Here is an 18304-nt window from a genome sequence, read left to right as displayed (position 1 = left end):
AGAGAGAGAGAGAGAGAAAGAGAGAGAGAAAACAAGGTCTGCCCAGGACACAGAATTACCACCCTGGAAAGGAGATACAGTTGGAACTTCAGTCAGGGTATGAAATTCTTACCTGGTAAGACTTGCATAAGTTTCAACTAATGTATTTGTAAATAGCATTCAACATACCACAGAATATAAAGAACTAACTGAAAGTCAAGAACGAGTTTGTATTTTTAACACTATTCCTAGTAAAGGCACTGTGTTTTTAACACATCCATTAATCTATAAAAAGCAGAGATTTGGAAACTACATGTTCTATTAATATACAAACCTGACTTTTTCTTTGTGACATTTAGCCAATGCTTTGCAGAGGCTAGGATCAGGGCAGAGATCAAGAGGAGACTGACCCTTCTTATTACGAATACTGAGGTCAGCTCCGTTGGCTGCCAGGAAGCAGGCAATAGATGCTGCACTCTTCTTCTCTGCTCCCTGAGTGCCAAGTCCCATTATTAACTGAAAGAAAACAAATATGTAAGCAACTTCAGAGACTTTCTAAACAGTTAAGAATAGTCTGGCCAAAGGAAAACTACTTGACATGCACGCACGCATGCACACACACATGTACAAACACATAAATCTGTAAGCCCAAGAAAGCATCTCTAGATCTAACATCAAAACTACTGTACAGTTGCTTAATTTTCTAAGCAGCTAAATTCAACTTTACTTTAAAGATTTAAAATTCTTTAAAAAGCTACAGAGTTCTGTAAGGAATAGTTCAGCTACTGAAGCATTCAATCTCCTGTACACCTATACTCATTTGTAAAGTGGCTGTTCTTCTATATAAGTACTTTAAATGGCACTGCCCCGGGGGGTATATTTAGAATACACCTGATACATACTAACATCACTGAGTTCAGACAAAATGCAACCACCATCACACTTGAACAGAAAACATAGCTAGGCAGACATAAATGCACATTTATATTTAGTAGTCTAGTGAATAAAGCATCTGGCCAAGAAAGAGATGATTTCAGACGCCTTCTCTGTTTGGAGGGATTTAAGCTCACATATCTGTCCTCCTGTCCTATCACTCTTTTACAGATACTACTGTAGAAAAGAATGCGAGACTCACAGGGCCAGCTAGAAAGACAAAGAGAGAAGGCCCAATACTATAGCCCAGCAATTAAAGGATTCACCTAGACTGCAGTATTCTCAGCCCACTTCCAACATCCTTTCTGTATTAAAGATTGATTGGATAAAATGCATAAGCAAATGCACATTTCATACAACACAGAACTGGTGGCACCATTGAAGAATCCCTCAGCGAACTACACTAGACTGTATTCAAAGAAACAACTCTGGGACAAGGAGACAACTTCAATCCACAGAGTTTTAAGCTCTGAATTCATATAGGCATCAACACTATAACAAGGTGAGATTTTGTACCCACCTCTTTTCAGCCTTTCCCATGAATTGATGTAAATGCCCAACCTGTCTGATGCAAATCTTTCTACACTCCTTTCAGTTTGTGCAGTCTGTCCCTGTAGCTGGTCTACTAAAAGCTGAGTGTCAAGTATCACTCCTAAAGATTAAGGCCCTTTTGGCTACATTAACAACCACTTTGTATTTAAAGAACCAGACATGCTATTTGAGACACAGCAGCATACAGGATAAATTTAAAATACCAGATATCAGTCACTACAATCCTAAAGACTATGCATCTCTGAGTGAACTATTAAGAAAATAGTTTTCAAAATCTATCTAGTTATCTCCTCCATCTCTCAGAGGTGACCTGTGAGGGAAAAAAAGCTGTGTTTGGCTTTATGCCTTGGAACATGTGAAGTATGTGTCAGAAGTTCCCCTGCCTTGATATCCGTAGCATTATCCTTCTCCTCATACAGCTATCCCAGTTTCCTAGGAAAGCAATTTTTTCAAATGTTAGTCTATGCAGTTAGGAGTTTTTATATCAATAAACATTACTTGAGGGACTAAGAGACTCTTGAAGGTTACTCCACGAGTTCACACATACTCATTGTCCTGTACTCTTTCCTGTGATTTGATATGAACAGTATAGCTGAGCTGGAAAGATTTAATATTAATTTAACCAGCAAGTTTGACGTGCTTAAGCCAGTCGGCTGATACCAAAGAATTAGACAGAATTTGTTTTGTGGTGGAAATTCAGACTGTTTTTCTGTAATGTGAATTACAGCATTAGCTGAAGCACAGCTGAGATTTAACTTAGCTTCAAAGTGGGTGTGTTGGGTACCACCAGTAACCCAGGCACAGCAGCACGATGCCCAGCAAAAACTAATTTTCTCTGACACTGGCAGAGTAGACATTCTTTGAAGGAACCTACACCGAACAATTTGATTTAGTCCTTTCTTCATTCTAAGACTGGCTCCTCCACCTGGAACAGTCACCAACATTATGCAAGAGAACCTTCAGTCCTAAAATGCCTCCACATGCTGTAGGGTTTAAAAACATGAAGGAGATCTTGCATAGAGTGACACTTCTCTGGTAGTCTGCAACATAACTCTTTCATTTCAAACATACAAAATGAAAAAAAACCACGCGTAAAAGTGTTATGTCTTAGGGCCTAGTATGGCTGCAGTCGGTCTACTCTGGAGGGTGCTAGCCCTGTGGTACATCAACGCAAGCCAGTCTACATCAACTCACCTGTGGGGAAGAAATCTCTTCCCAGTGTCATCCACAAAGACAGTATAGATATAGTCTAAGTAATTATAACTACTGAGCCATCTTAGAAACTGTAAACACTATGTGACTTCCATTAGGGTTTCTTTAGTTTAAATTAGGATTTAGGCAGTGGCATCATTTTGTATCTGAAAAGTGTTTTGAGGGTCTAAAAGATGCCTATATGAAAATAAATTAAGAGACTGGGGAATTATACATTTATTTAGCATAAAAAGTGCCCCAGTTTGAGGAGCACTGCATCCATAATAAGGGAACTAGAATGGCTTTTTTTGTGGTGGTGGGGATTATACTTCAGAAAAGCTCTCCTCCACCCAACTGTACTATTGTCTTACTGAAAATGCTAGTAAAGACATTTGTGCTGAAAAAAGCTTCAAAATCATTTAAAGAAATGTAGTGTTCTCTTCACAACTCTTGAAAACAACATAGAAATATTTTTCAGATTGATATCTAAAATATATAGAGCTTTGTGTACTATCAAGGTTGTTCACTACATCCATCTTAAAATAGTCCACCATATCAAATATATCAACTGAACAAAACTGACAAAAACAGTTTTAGTTATTGCACCAGCTTAGTATTGACATTCAGAAGCAATTACTAAAATAAATACTAATGTATTCATTCCATATAATTCCGCCTATGAAATAGTTCCCAATACCAGTTAAAAGGACGTTTCCCATTTTAAACCAGGCTCAAAGCAAAAAGGAACAAATGGTGAATTTTCAGTGAAATTGCTGTTAAGCACTATACAGCTTGCCAACCAACTTCATCAAAAGTGAAAGACATCTAAAATCCCCAAAGTCGAATTTTTATTCTTTCGCAGTTTATTCAACTGCAAAATTCAATTATTTTGTTGAAGTACTATACTACAAAGAAGCACCCCTGGGGTGCTTAGCAAATTGATATCTTTAAGACAGTTGTCCAAAGTTAATTACAATTTAGCTCTAAAACACCAAAGATTTAAATATCAGATTTGCTATCAGGCTATAGAAATCTGACAGCTTTTCCCAATTTTTGAAGGAATTAATAACATTTACTTAATAATTCAAAAAATGCAAATTCTATCTATTTAACTTAGCAGTCATCATATTCACAAGAAGAAAGCTTTACGTTTCCCAGGCTAAGCTGTTCATCTATTATTTACCCCATTTATCCACTATCATCCACCTCCTGTATTTGTAACACTAGACAAGACAAATTATAAATGTTTCCTTGGATTGCTTTAAAGCTCCAGATAGCTGAGCTGCACATAATTTAGCAGCCCACATTGTGTCTTTAAGATTTTGAAGGAAAGGTGGCTTACTATTAAAACTGTTCACTGGTAAAATCTAGTTTTCAGCAGAACAGAAAATGTTTGTTGCTTTTCTTGTATTACAACTTATCATTTTATATTAGCTTTCTTTAAGTAAAGGTAGATACAAATATTGTTTTTGTTTACTATTTTCCACAAATCTACATTTCCAATATAGTCCAACATGCTGATGATTTGAGAGTTTTCAGGTACGTATTAGCCAGATTTGACATATGGAAATTGTTTTCATCTTATTTTGCTGCCACATAAAATTAAAATAAACAATTTTGATCTTTTGTATGAAAGCACAAATCTCCTCCACACCATTTAATCTTCCCAAATATTTGTTAGCTATGCAAAAACCTTCTCTGCAGCTAAACAAAATGGGGGGAAAAAAAAAATCATCAGTAGTTTGATCAAACTAAAATAGTAGGTACTGGTTGAGCACCATTTTTTAAACCCTAGACCATTTTTAGGCTTTCAGAGATACAATTTTTGTGGGGATTTTTTTTCTTGTTATGTCTAGTTTTTTAATTTTAATAAAATCTAAACTAAAAAGTGTAAATTTTTATCAAGAATACAGCTTGAATGAAACTAGGAGAAAACAGTGCAAAAATAAAAATAAAAACCTAATTTTAAAACATAAAACCTCAAAAATTAGAATTTGAAAAGATGGTAGAGAAAAACACCCTTGTGTTACAATAAACCTGAAACACAACTCCTCCAGTTTCATTTTGGATGTCATCAATGGTAAGATGGACAACTGAAAAACATATTTTGGAATGCTGAATCTGAGGAGGAGTACTCATGTCCGTTCATTAGTTTCAAAATTAAATACATGCACATAAGTTATTTTGGCCACCTCTCACAGAGTCCATTTCAGATCATGGAAACACAACTGAGCTTTAGTTGCTTTCTTCCTTCCACTTAAAAGTACATAAGCAATTTCTTATAYATGCCAATTATACTTTAAATCTCTTTTCAATGCTTAGTCCAATGTATTTCAGTGAAATTAAGCGCCCATTTTGAAAAATGTACTTGCTGTACAGTGGATATATGGTTTTGAACAAAAACTTGTTAATAAAGCTTTTTTTTAATAAAATGGAAAAATTGTCACCAATAGTAAAAATCAGAAAAAATATTAAGACACTGGTAACTAATAATTCAGTAAGTCTGACCCACTGTTACTCTGCACATTTTAATAGGTACATAAAAATTGTGTTCACCTTCCTCAATCCCACTTATTCCTGAATTTTATTCTCTTTTTCCTTTTTTCACCTTTGCATACAATAGTCACACAGTTTTCAGCATGTGAGCTTTTTTTTTTTTTTTTTTTAATACAACACTTCGGCCTTTACTACTACGAGTTTCTTCGACTCTTTCCTTACTAGAGCGCAATTTCTGAAATGAACTCCATCAGAAAGATATGTAGCAATCAAGACACAAAGATTAAGAGTGCTTAGTTTTAACATAAGCTTTCAGAAGGTTACAGAAACAGCTGACAGTTTAAAGCTACAAAAATAAAAACATGCAAGATGTTGAATCTTAGAAAGCATAATTTTAGTCTTATTCTGTACTGTATTACTGCTTATTTCTCTTTCCAAAAGCTGCTTTTGATTTTTTTGGCAGTCATACATGTTCACAATGAAAGACAGAGTTGCAGAAATGTTTTGAACTAAATAATCCATATTTTTCTTTAACAAACTTATCACATACAACAATTTAATTTTTGCATGCACTTGCCTGATGTGGAATGTGTAGATAAGCTTAGGCTGCCAAAAACCAGTTCAACAGTACAGAAACTAGATGAACTAGACTAATAGAGACAAATGTACAGGGGAGGAAAAAGGAATAAATAAATGCATTTTATTTACTGTGTTCTTTGATGGCTCCCAAGCAGTATCTACCTTGCCCACATCTTGCATGTCTTGGAGTTGGCGGAGCTGTGACAGTGTGTGGTGTCTCAGGGCTTCATGCAGGGGAGTGTCCCCATCTTTATCCTGAATATCCAATTTAGCACCTGCACGGACTAAGAGCTGAAAGAAAGAGAACCCAATTTAAATCTCAAAAAAACAAAAAACAAAGCAAAAAACAAACACAAAAAAACAAACAAAAAAACCCCACAGACAAACAACTCCCTCCACACACACCACATTTATTCTATAGTTTAGGAAGTCCTAAAAGGCCCCAAAGGGTTATTCTTTTACTTTGTTACTATTCACAATTGAGTTAAATTGAATTTAATTTCCAGACTTCAAGTTCAGCCTTCAACTGAGGCACTTCTCTCTTTCAAATGTCAATTTTATTTCAGCAGAAGCCTAATGTTTTGCTGTACTCTAAGGGAGAGATGCTACTTTAAAGGAGTCTTTCTATTGTCCAAAACCTTTATCTCTTACAAGATAACTAACAAACTATGTAATATTACAGAACTACAACAGAAACAAAACAAAGCGGGTGAAACACTAGATATGTACATGTTCCCTACTATTATGTTTCAATGACCCCATGAAACACCACTTTTCATACCATGCGAAACTTTACAACTTAATTTACAGTATCCTCACATTAGTAAAGTAGTTAAACGTACTTAAGTCTAATCCTTATTCAGCAGAAGACACAAGCACCATTAGCATATGTTCCAGGTCACATGAGATGATAGCAACCACAAGGCCGCACAGGCCCTCCAATTTGCACTGCATTAGCACACAGCCCTCCCATAATTTGATAGACAACTTCCTTAAATGTGCTGTTACGCAAAACAAAAACACACGCTGACAAATAACTCCCCTTAAAAAAAAAAACAACTGTCACTATTGCTATTCAGAAACCTGTAGATGGCAGCTGATGTTTTGTCATTTTAGTTTCAAACTTTTGTTAGTCTGCAAAATTCTGAGTAGCAGTAGAGACCAAAAGTATACCCTAGAAACTGGAATACATGAAAGGGAATCCTCTTCAGAACTAGCAAGTTCTCAGACTCAATCTCAGACTCTCTAGAAAAGACTATAAGGAAAAAAGACTTACCTGGATCTAAAAGGAATTCAGAGCTTATATTTCAAGTAAATACCTGCCTGTTACTGATTGCTGCTGACCATTCTCCCAACCCTTCCTTCCATAAGTGAAGTCAAAAAAATCCCCAAACAAACAGCTAAGGGTCACAACAGTCTCCCCTGGACTTCATACACCCTCTAATTGTTTTTTTTCTGGCCCCAGTCCTTCATATTGAAAGGCAGTGCCTGCTACTAGCCAGTTGCTGCTTAATTGTTTCTCCTGGAAATGGTAGCGCGTGATGAGAATTTCTCTATCGTTATTACGGGTTTCTAGTCAATTCCTCTGAAGAAAACCTGTAAGAGAACTCTAAGAGCAACCTGGAATCCCTGGCTGCCATGGAAATTCAAAGCCTTTGCAGAAGTCTAAAAATAAATAAATAAATAAAAGCACCCTTTGTCACAGCACCAGAGCAATTTAAAGGAACCCTGCTACCTTTGACCACTATTCCACAGATGCCTGAGGGTACAACCCAACCCTGGAAGGTACCCAATAGGAATTAATTTTGAAATATAGGAGCCAACATGTTTTTTGCATGGCTGCAGGAGTTATTTTTGGACTTCTCAAAGCTAATCCAACTGTGAAGTATGGACACTCTAGAGGGTCATCCACTTAAACATTCTTGGATATAAGCAAGCCAATCCAATACGCATACTAGTTCTTCAACATGCCTACCTTCCTGCTCATCTGTTAGATTAGTATTGTATTCCCAGGTACCATGTCAGTTCCAAAAGGGCACACGGGCTCACCAAATATAGCTCCAGAAACACTTGCTGAATGCATGTGACACTGACTCTATGAAACCATTCTTCTGGTAGCAAGCAGTTCCAGATATAGGGTTATATCACATGTTTCACTGCAATGGGATCACATTCATCAACTCTTGGAGTTGGAGAAAACTTATGGCAAAATAACGCTAAATAGAACCACAGGCATAGGTCTGTGTAAGACACAAACCTTCGTAGGCCTGAGTAAGAGGCAGCTTTTAATATAAATGACTCTTACTCTACAAAGGAAATAAAAATATTAAACAGAGGGCCAAGCCAGGCTGAAGTATTCACTCTTAGGGAACACCTCCTACAGCAGTGAGCGCTCTCTCCGAGTCTCAACAGCACACACTAGCAAGGCAAACAGTAAATCACATAGTTCCCACGCAGACAGCACACACAGGCCAGAACGGGCAAAATGTGCCAAACCAGTTTCCCATGCCATCAGAGTTTTGTTCAATGAAAGCATTCAGATCTTTTCAATCATGTGAGCAAAAAACAGAAGTAGCATTCCTTTCCCTGGTAAGGTACTTCTATTACTGCTTATAGCTTTCCCAAGCTAAAAAGAGGGAAAACTACAATCTCAGGACTGAAAAGTAGTGAAACATGTAAAAACAAGATGTTTAATTTAGCTACAGTTTGCAAAAGCTACGAGCAAGAATAATTATTCATAAAGCAAGAGGAATCAAAAATGCTACTTGAAGGTCTCATTACAGGACCCATAAGACTGGTAAGACAATGAATAGAGGAACACGTTCTCCATTACTCAAGGAGGAGGGATGCTGGAACTGGCAACCACAGAGAGGAAAGCATAATGTGTATATAGAAAAAAACCTTTTCGGAATTTTCTCAGCATTCACCTTGCCTACTGACATTCTGTGCAAAGTTTGCAGGTTTCTGAATTAATCAAAACTAATCATACAAACATTCAAAGGCTATAACAAGTTCTTAAACCATTTTTGTTTAAAGTTAGCAAAATATCTATGTCTTAACAGCTACCATCAGCTTGAACAAAGTACCATTATGCATACGGCTTATTGCAAATAAAATACTTACCCTAACTATTTGTGTATGCTGTCGTTCAACGGCAAGGTGCAGAGCAGTCTGCTGGTTAACATTCTGGATATCCAGGTTAGCATTGCCCTGAAAGATAATCAGAGCACTGGACTGTTAATCATCCCAGCAATTCATCTACAGGCAAGGCAGTCAACTGGAGCACTGAATAAGACCCGAATATGATTCCTATTTTGGAGATTCTAGAGAAGAATTTATTAACTACTTTAATGATTCAGTCTACAGATGTTGAGCTGTTGAATCCAAACAAGTAAGAAGTTGTTCAGTCCCTCTGCACCATTAGTCCACTGTAATGGCATCAAAGGCAAGCTTGACTTTCAGAGCTTACCACATGGCCTTTGCTGCTCTACTGCTTCTGCACTGCGATTGTAGGCTTCAAGCAGCAAACTATTTTCACATCAGATGGTTAATCAAAGTGTGACATTTAAATCCTCCTGAGAAGAGAGCCCTACCTGATGCACCAAAAGTTCAGCCACTTCCACATGATTATTGAGGGCTGCCAGATGCAAGGCAGTATAACCATCATCTTTTTTCTCATCAACAATCCATGGTCGTGGTAACTTGGACAGCAACACGCGCATTGCACTGAAATAAATACACAGAGATGGCAGAAAAGTACATATAAAATTATTTGCTGAATGATGACTAGACAGTAGCAAAAGCAGTATTCGTTCTCAGAACTACAAAGAAGTGACAAAAAATACAACAGCTTTTTTTCAAAAAGTGCAAGTGGGATAAAAATTATACTGACAGCCCCATAGCATGATAATTTCATGTTCAGTTCCTTCCCAAACAGTGCACTAGCAAAACAAAGAGTTAGGGAATCACATTTTTCAGAGAAAATGTTATTTAGCAGTAATAATTACCTTAAAGAAGTATTCACACAACTTCTGAAACAGAGTAGACAGTACTTGTCCCTGGAAATCTTAATAGCAATCTTTACTTAACTATTCAACTTAACATCCACTACAGTAGATGCCTTTGGTAATAACAGCTAAGACTTTCCATTTCTGAGATAAAACTGGAGTAAGACTTCTTACATGTAGAAAAAAAATGTTGAAACTGGAAATTTTTTGGTGGAATACAGAATTGTCTTAACAGATGGTGGCCGAGTTTAACATACCATGAAAATGTGCAATATTCCACTCCACTTCTATATGCCCTACCAAGCGGCCTAACAGAGGAAGGGGATTTATTATCAAATAATAAATTCAAGGGTAGGGAAAAGCAACTTGATTCCTACAGCAATAAAGCAGACTAAAATCCATGAAGTCCAAAGAATGCAGTGTTATTAAGGGTTTTAATACTTATGACATTAGATAAACAAATCAGAATCTTGTACTCTCTCAGAATGACACTTCTCTCTAGCTCACCTGTCTTCACATAGATTTTGGAATGGGTAAGTAACCAAACTTAATTCCATGATTGCCTTATCTTGATAAATGGCACATGCAACCCCTTTAAGACAGTTCCTCAGAGAAGAACACAAAAAACAGGAACTGCTATAATCTCATGCCAAGAAACCTCTTGTATCATCTGATCTTTCCCTTCTGTTGAAGTAACATGTGATTCATAGGAGAAACAAAGCTTCTCCTTCAAGAGAGTCAAACCTTAAAATCTAAGTAATACTAGCTACAGCATGTAGAACCACTGAGTCACAGACTGCCTTGCAAGGCAGATACTATAACTGAATTAAACAGTTCTTCATTAGCCACCAATATTAAGTACTTGGGCCTAAAAAAACCTCAGAAATATCTTCACAAAATGAACCTCTGGACATTTAAAAATATCAGCAACAGATAGCAATAAGCTGACCACACTGTCAAGTAATAACTTAGCTCCAAATTCATTCCAATAATCCATTCTCTTGATCATTCACTGCATACACAGTATTCACTCCTGAGCTCTCTTTTAGAGCAAGCCAACTAGTTTCCTATAAAACAAACTCCACATGTGGTTCTGGAGATAGTTCACTCCAATGAGCCATCCCCAAAAGTATAAATAATAAGACTGCACCAGGTAGACTGCTGTATCAGTAAGACTGTACGCTCCTTCCTACGCAATACTCAGACACTATCCTAGCAGACTAAATTCTTAAACGTCCCCTCACGTTCTCCTGATGCTGCACAGAGCACACAATACAAATCCTCTGTTTCACACTCTTAATACACCATCCTGACAGCTGCAGTATAACCCTCACATTTTTCCCCCTCATTCAGAGTGTCCGAATTAAACACAACTAAGTAACTGCATCTTTAGGCCACAGGGTCACACAGGGCCCAGATTAGATCCATGGGCAGCTGCTAGGTAATGCGCACACACCGCACATTGCTTCTACAGGAGGTTGGTCCTCCACAGAGCAGACACAATCACTTGGCCTGGAACAGTTACATTTTGCAGCGCATGTATTATCTCAGTCTTTTTAGACTTAATCACAGCTTACTTGATGTAAGGAAACAAAATAAAAAAAAATAAACCTTTCTCAGTCTGGTATGATTCTTTGTTTTCCTGGCAGGATTAAGCTTCTCACTTCCTCCCTGTCCAAATCATTTGTAACGCAGCAAAGAAAGATGATGACACTTGATAGAGTGTACTTTGTTTACTGTGAACCATTACTCAGCTTCTGTTCATGACACCTTCTATAATTCTGTCACATGCTGGGGAAAAAAACTGGAATATTAGAAAAAACTACAACATTAACTCTGAGAGATTCACACAATTGGAGTTTCCAAAATTAAGAAGGATATAATTTAGCAAAGCAGAGATAACTAAAGCTTTATGAAATCTAGCAAGCAAAGGAATATTACTAGTTGAGTTTGTCATTTACTTTGTAAAAAACGCTGTATTTCCAAACCTAAGATATAAATATCTATCTGGTTAGAAACTTCTGCACTGTTTCTAGCCATAATACAGCCAGAGAGGGAGCAAAGTCTGGGGCACTGCAGTTCGCATCCTATCTAGACTACGTCAATGCAACATACCTGGGCACACCACCACCAGCTCTTTAGAAATCTGAACTGATACAGAGCACATGTCAGCAGCACACCACACTAGAAGCACTACCAGCTGGTCCTGTACTTTCTGTACTAACTTCTCACAGAGTCTCAAGTCACATGTAAATTCTTCATCTTCACCCACCAGGCTCAGTGCTTCAAAAGATCACCTAAAGCTTTAGTACATCTACTGCAGTTCAACATCTCAGTCGCAACAGAATTTTCTCTTTCAGGAATAAAGCCCTTTTTTCTTCCCAGGAAAATGATTTATCAGAGGGCAGTAAGATCATCAAAAAAAATCATGTAATCTAGGCGCAATCTAATCTATAGTGTACATGCTGCTCCTTGTTTAAAGCTGTAAAGCACTATACAAAATACATCTTCCCTTTTTGAAGGGAGAAGATACAAGAGAACAAAAACAAACTATGAGAGCTGTCAGTCACGCTGATAAAAGTTCCCTTAATTACAAAAGAGACTGTGACTAAAGTATCCTGCTCATATCCATACCCAATGAAGTTTCATGTGAACTCAGCCCATCCATATAAATTAGTCTCACAGATGGTGTAAGTTAAAGAGAAAAAATGCCCAGAATTATTTTTAATTAGCATCCAAGAGTCTTTGAAATGTGCTCATATGAACAGATACTCTTTTTCTTTTTACTCAGTTCAAAAAGCATGACAAAAATTACAGGGGGGGGGAAAGAAAAAATGTTACAGATTACAGATTAACTTTAAAAGATGTGCCAAGGAGAGAATATCCTTTAGAAACATTACTGTTGCCATTTTATGAACGCTTCTGATCTACTTAAGAACTTGATATTTTGTATGCTTATGAAAACATTCACTCATCCTAATATTCACAAGAGCATTTGCCTTACCAACTCCTCTTTCAAATCTTTTCTTATTTAGTTTGCTGTCAAACATCTGTAGGATTTTCATCTGAAGTTCAACCGCAAAATATTCAGGGGCTAAGACCATATCTTACTTTTATGCCTGTAACATTTTGAATGCTTTTATAATGCGCACTAAATTGGCCCTGCTGAAAAGTGTAGTATCTGACTCCTGCATATAACAGATTTTTATCTTACTTTTCATAGTGAAGCATCAAAAAGACAGTAATTACTTCGCAGTTTCTTCTGTCTAAGTTAAGAAACCACAGGCAGCACTAAGTTACTGGACAGCAGGATGGAAGGGGGATTTTAGGACATGACACCTTAAAATTATACAAAATTTTAATATGTTACAAATGGAAAGTTCTTCTACGATGCTCAGTGACTGCATCCTCCTTATCTTTAGCTGAAAGGTAGTTTCTCTCAAGGCACAAGATCCTGTTCCTTCACACTGCAGACTTCCCGTCTACTGCTATTCTATTTTGCAGGATTTTCGACAGCTGCTGCCTAAAGTTTCACAATTTAGCTAAGCAGCTAGCACTCAGAACAGAACTCCCTGAAAGAGGCAGGCATTATATCAGAAAACAAAGTCTTATTAGTGAATCAATGTTACGTACCAATTACACTGTAATTGCTGGATCATAATTCCATACTTAAAGTCTTAATGAAAAAAAAAAGTTATGCTACTCCATATTCAGGAACGCAGGACTGATGGCCATGAAAACGTTCTTTCATTTTGTATATATTAAAACAGAACGCAGACTATTTTCATGACAATTATATTAAAAAGATTAAGAAATCTGCAAATCTAATAGGAACCATAAGCATGAAATCAGCTGAAGAAAACTTCATAAACTGCTGTCACGGTCTTCAGTTTATTCAACTAGTACAGATTACATGGCTAATCTAGTAGCTTCAAAAGATGATTAATAAAATGCTTAAAAGCCTTATTAAAACACTGAATTTATGTCATCCCTATGCTATTTAAATTTAAGAGTTATTGTTACAGCATTACTGATTTTAAAATTTTGTAATGTATAAGCTTTGGCATATATTCTGAAATATTTACAGATCAGCATGAAGCTGATAAAGATTTTAAGCCTTTTTTAGTTGGATGATACTTCGCATGTTCTCTAGTCTGCAGTTTTCCAGCTGGGATAACAGAAGAAAAATTTCAGTGAATATTTCAGAAGAAGTCTGTCTGTCAAGCTTTGAAGAGGGTGAGGAAACCAGTTATCTTTCATAGAAGCTAAACACCTCAGGGAAGAAGATGAAGAGAAAGCAGATGCATGTCTAGGGAGCAGAGGTCAAGGTATTTGTTACTTTCTCAGGCCCAGCTATTGGAGGTGTAGTGACTTATAAATCCCATCATAATTCACATTTTCTCTGAAGGGGCCATATTCTGGTCTGGACAATCTCCCAGTAAAAACTTTAATCCAGGCTTTAATAGTTACAAGTGACTTGGTGCAAGGAACAGCCATTTTCATTGCATCACATTTAATTTGAAATGTAGAAGAATGACAGTAAATTGCAAGTGCTGATATGGATACTTTAAATTGGTCATGCTACACAAGTGATTTTTCTTTATTTAATTCATGTTTTTAGGGAGTCTGGAACCATGACTTTGCATATATATGACAAGTTTAAATCATGAATAATACCAGAGTGTGCAATAAACAGCATGAATTTAGTATTTGCAGGATAAAATATATCATGCCTCTGAACAATACATTAACTCTTTTTTAGAGCAGTTGTTTCAACACCAAACAGTTACCAACATGAGAAAAAAGCATTATGACTAACAACTTTAACATATGGTATATTATGCATTATCGACCTACATATAAAATCTGTTTCCTCATGCAGTATTTTTACTTATTGAATTTTTACTGATGCGTATCAGCAGAACATGAGAATGCTGCATACAATAAGGGATTTATTTCAAAAATCGACAGGGTAAAGTAATCTACAATGGCCTGGTTGTACAGAAAAGATTCCAGATTTCACATTAACTACTACTACTACCCTATCCAAAATAACAATGCATAGAAAAAAAAAAAATAGAGAGATTTTCTGCTACTAATTACAAGGTGACTACAGCATGACTTAAATGAGGAAGGGCTGTTGTTGTTGTTGTTTTTGTTGTTGTAAAGAACAGATGCTTAGGTATTTAAGAAAATAAAAATAAAAGCACAACTAGAGAGACAATTTCACCACCACCTTAACCTCAGTTAACTTAAATTGCTGCTGAAAGACATGGTCCCACTTTTCCAATTCCTGCATTGTGTTGGCTCTGTCAGGCATGTGGCTGTCTAGTGAGTCAAACAAGCTGCCAAACTTTTCATTTTGGCAGGTTCCTTTCCAGAGAGATTAATGAGATAATCCAATTTATCCTGTGTTTTCCTGTTCACTGGAAGTGACAGGAATAAGGAAGCGATGAAGTTAGAACTGGAAGGAGGGCAGACTGCCCATTTCAGAAGCAGTGTTAGATCAGCATAAACAGATCAGAAAACCAAATCTCTAGGGGCTGTAATGATGCAGTGCCCTTTCTACTATAAGTTTCTTCACTCCCCTGTCATTCTCCTCCCTCAAGCCAGCTTTATTTATAGTTTCATAATACAAGATATTTTACAGCAACCCACTCCATACTTTCCTCTTAGCCCAAGCCTACCTCTGCACAACTAAAACTTTTCAGGTGTTTGAGAATATACCAAGAATCAGATTAAGGAACTGACCAGAATTAAAAAACAGTTTCATTGCAAAGCTTTCTTTTAGGGCTATATAGTATGACATGCAGCTGTCTGACTACCAGCTTTACTCCCCCCTCCGCCCCCCCCCAAAAAACCACACCCACACAAAGGCGCCCCCACCCAAAGTAGCTGAAAAATAGCCTCTTTTTGATGGATTTATTTCTCACATAGAATAGTACTCTGATCCTGTTCACTGTGTAGCCAAACGAATATTTGTACCAATGTAGCACAAGTGACACAGGAGCAGGACACTACTATTTTTAGCAATGATATTACCCTAAGTGCATGTCAAGTTACAACTTTAAGCCAGACCAGTTCCCTGATCTGGTTCACAGCACAGTCACTGAGCAGCACAGCGGTTGCGCTGGAAGAACCACAAAGCAAACACCACCAAGGAGCAAGCGACAAAGAGTACTGGGCTACCTTACACTGCTGTTACTGAGTACTCTGCATCATGAAATTTGGGTTTCATATTTCACACCTGATTGATCACTCAGCACAAGTTTTAGGAAGCAGGCTGTTTCATTCTTTTTTTTCCCTCAGTATTTTCAAATACCTCTGGGTATTGAAAAATTGTTTGCAATATACATGATAGAAGCTGCTGAAGGAACAAATTTACCTACAATTCACAAAAATATATTTTAGCTAGCTTAGAAATAATATAACAATTTTGTTTTCAGTGTATGATTGCAAAACTGAAGAAAGGGAAACAAAATAATGCGACTTTTACCAGAAAGCTGAGCTGCAACAGAAGTTATGGAATAAGCAGCCAGAGACCAGAAGACAAAAGAGGAGGAAGCAAGAAAACAATGCTCAGAACTTTGCAATTCACTCTCTACTTTGCAATACTGAACTTTTACTAAAGTAATAACTATTAATTATACCATAATACTTCAAGATGAGATGACATTTTCATTTTATAAATCTGTTTAATTTTAGATGAAGAAACTTTTTAGTATTTTCAGTATTTTCCTTATTGCTCCTGAGCGAAGCATGCAAAGATTTTTGTCTGGAAATGTACAGAAAGTTTTGAAATATTCAGGTTTATGACTTTCTGCTGTATTTAAGTGGCTAAATTTCAGTTGCTTTATGCTTTTCTGAAGAAAACATTGCATATGCTCCCTATGAACATGAAAAACTTTTTTCATATTTTGAATGTGTAACTATTGGCCTTAATCTAGGCCAATTTTGCACACATGAAAATCAGACTAACAGACTGAGTTGTTCAGTTGGAGGGTTTTTTCTTTTCTCCTAAACATTTCATTTTTTTCCAGAACAGTAGCACCCAACTTAAATTTGCTTTTTTTTTTTTTAAAGTAATTTTATAGCAAAGCATTATAAACAAAATACTATCCATTTTTCAAATAATTTCTAACTTGATTTGAATGTGGAAATATGGGGGCCCAAACTGGCAGAAACTTCTTATTTATGAAATAACTTTTTCAGCTTAAAAGTAGCTATACAACAAAGCCACCTAGGCCTCAGACTAAAAAGCCTGTTATTACTCACGACATTTTTCACTGACCAAGAAACCAGGTTACACAATCTGTTCTGGCAGTGAAGGATATTTATTATTCTATATTTGCCTGAAGTCCTTGTCTTGCTCCTAAGCAGGGCTTCTTTCTTTTTGTCTCCCCCCACCTTCTCTCCCCCCCCACCAGCTCCGCAGTGTTTCTAAGTATAGTGACAACCTCATCAGGCTTTACTAGTAGCAGCGCAAGCTCAGTGAAAATCTGGGAAATATAAGCGGAAACATGAGAGACCGCTTTATTTGGCGGTGCTAAAAAAATATCAGGACAAATGGCTAACCAGCAGTGGAACCGCAGGCCGAACAATCAATAGGCAGAGCGCGGGATAGAGGCTCCCTCTGCCTCCCGATCGACACTCAGCAGCTGAGGGACTATTTTTTGCAATGGTTGACTAAATATGGTCAGGGAAGAGCGAGGCACAAGAGAGCCTGTTTGCCTGGGAGTGCATGTTTCAAATGCTTAGCTGCCTATAAAGCTGTAACAGTTTTGCTCGTGCCCTCTGAGTGGGAAATATGGTTAGGCTCTTCTATAGTGTGCATGCGGGAGCCCTGACCTCGCTAGCAGCCTTGACCTCTGAAGATGGAAAGTAGCTTCACCACAGACCTGCCTACAGTTAAGCCTGGAAACATAACCTCAAGCAAGAAAAGATGCAGTGCAATATCTAAGGAACTAGAAGAAACCAATATTGCCGGGGGAGGGGGGAGATGATTGCTTTTTTTTTTTTTTTTTGGAAGTGACTCCAACTTTTTGGGGTTTGTTTTCGGGGTCTTTTTGTTTTGGTTTGTTTTTTTTGCCTGTGATTATTTTCATCTGGCAGTGGGCTAAGTTCACCTACCCTTGGCTTCCTAGCATCTATCCTTGGACTCTTAATTCTCAGTCCAGCAGACATAAGGTATAATTTCTATACAACATCATCCATATTTTAGCGTTCCAAGAAAGGCAGCCGGTGCCAACGAGGCACCGCTCTTCATGCTTTTTTTTTTTCCTTTGAAATTTTATCTATTTAAGGTGGTGAGGTACTGTAACGCACCGACATTCTCCCCCCCCCCGTGCCTCCCCCTCCCCTGTACCGAAGAGCTGATTCAGCGAATAGAGTGAAAGAGCACTCAGGATGAGATGGCTGCTGCTGATGTGTCTCTAGGTCATTACCTCTCTTCCAACTGCAAATGCTGCATGATACTAAGCGCACAGGTAACAGAACGCCAGGAGACCTGCGTTATTCTGCACGTTTAAGGGATGCCTATGACTTTCTGCATGTGTAGCTTATTTACT

At 37.4% G+C, this 18304-nt stretch overlaps 1 protein-coding gene across 7 annotated transcripts in view; it reads right to left on the bottom strand.

Annotated features, from left to right (window-relative positions):
* MIB1 (mindbomb E3 ubiquitin protein ligase 1) overlaps positions 1-18304 on the bottom strand; it is an 86276-nt gene that overhangs the window by 21500 nt on the left and 46472 nt on the right. For 6 of the 7 annotated variants that reach the window (XR_003252304.1, XR_003252305.1, XR_003252306.1 and 3 more), the window contains exons 13-16: positions 9324-9456; positions 8854-8940; positions 5860-6021; positions 314-495 (exon numbers count right to left, since the gene is read on the bottom strand). Coding sequence is in view for 4 of the 7 variants with exons in the window: in XM_026058603.1 (XP_025914388.1) it covers positions 314-495; positions 5860-6021; positions 8854-8940; positions 9324-9456 (564 nt within the window). In the remaining 3 variants the exon portion in view is untranslated. The remainder of the gene's footprint in view (positions 1-313; positions 496-5859; positions 6022-8853; positions 8941-9323; positions 9457-18304) is intronic. The other variant, XM_026058606.1, reaches the window with a different exon arrangement.

This window comes from Apteryx rowi, unplaced genomic scaffold (assembly GCF_003343035.1).
Source record: "Apteryx rowi isolate R43461 unplaced genomic scaffold, aptRow1 scaffold_149, whole genome shotgun sequence".
In the NCBI taxonomy this organism is placed as follows: domain Eukaryota; kingdom Metazoa; phylum Chordata; class Aves; order Apterygiformes; family Apterygidae; genus Apteryx; species Apteryx rowi.
The sequence above is the reverse complement of the archived record's forward strand: the minus strand, read 5'-3'. Positions and strand labels throughout refer to the sequence as shown.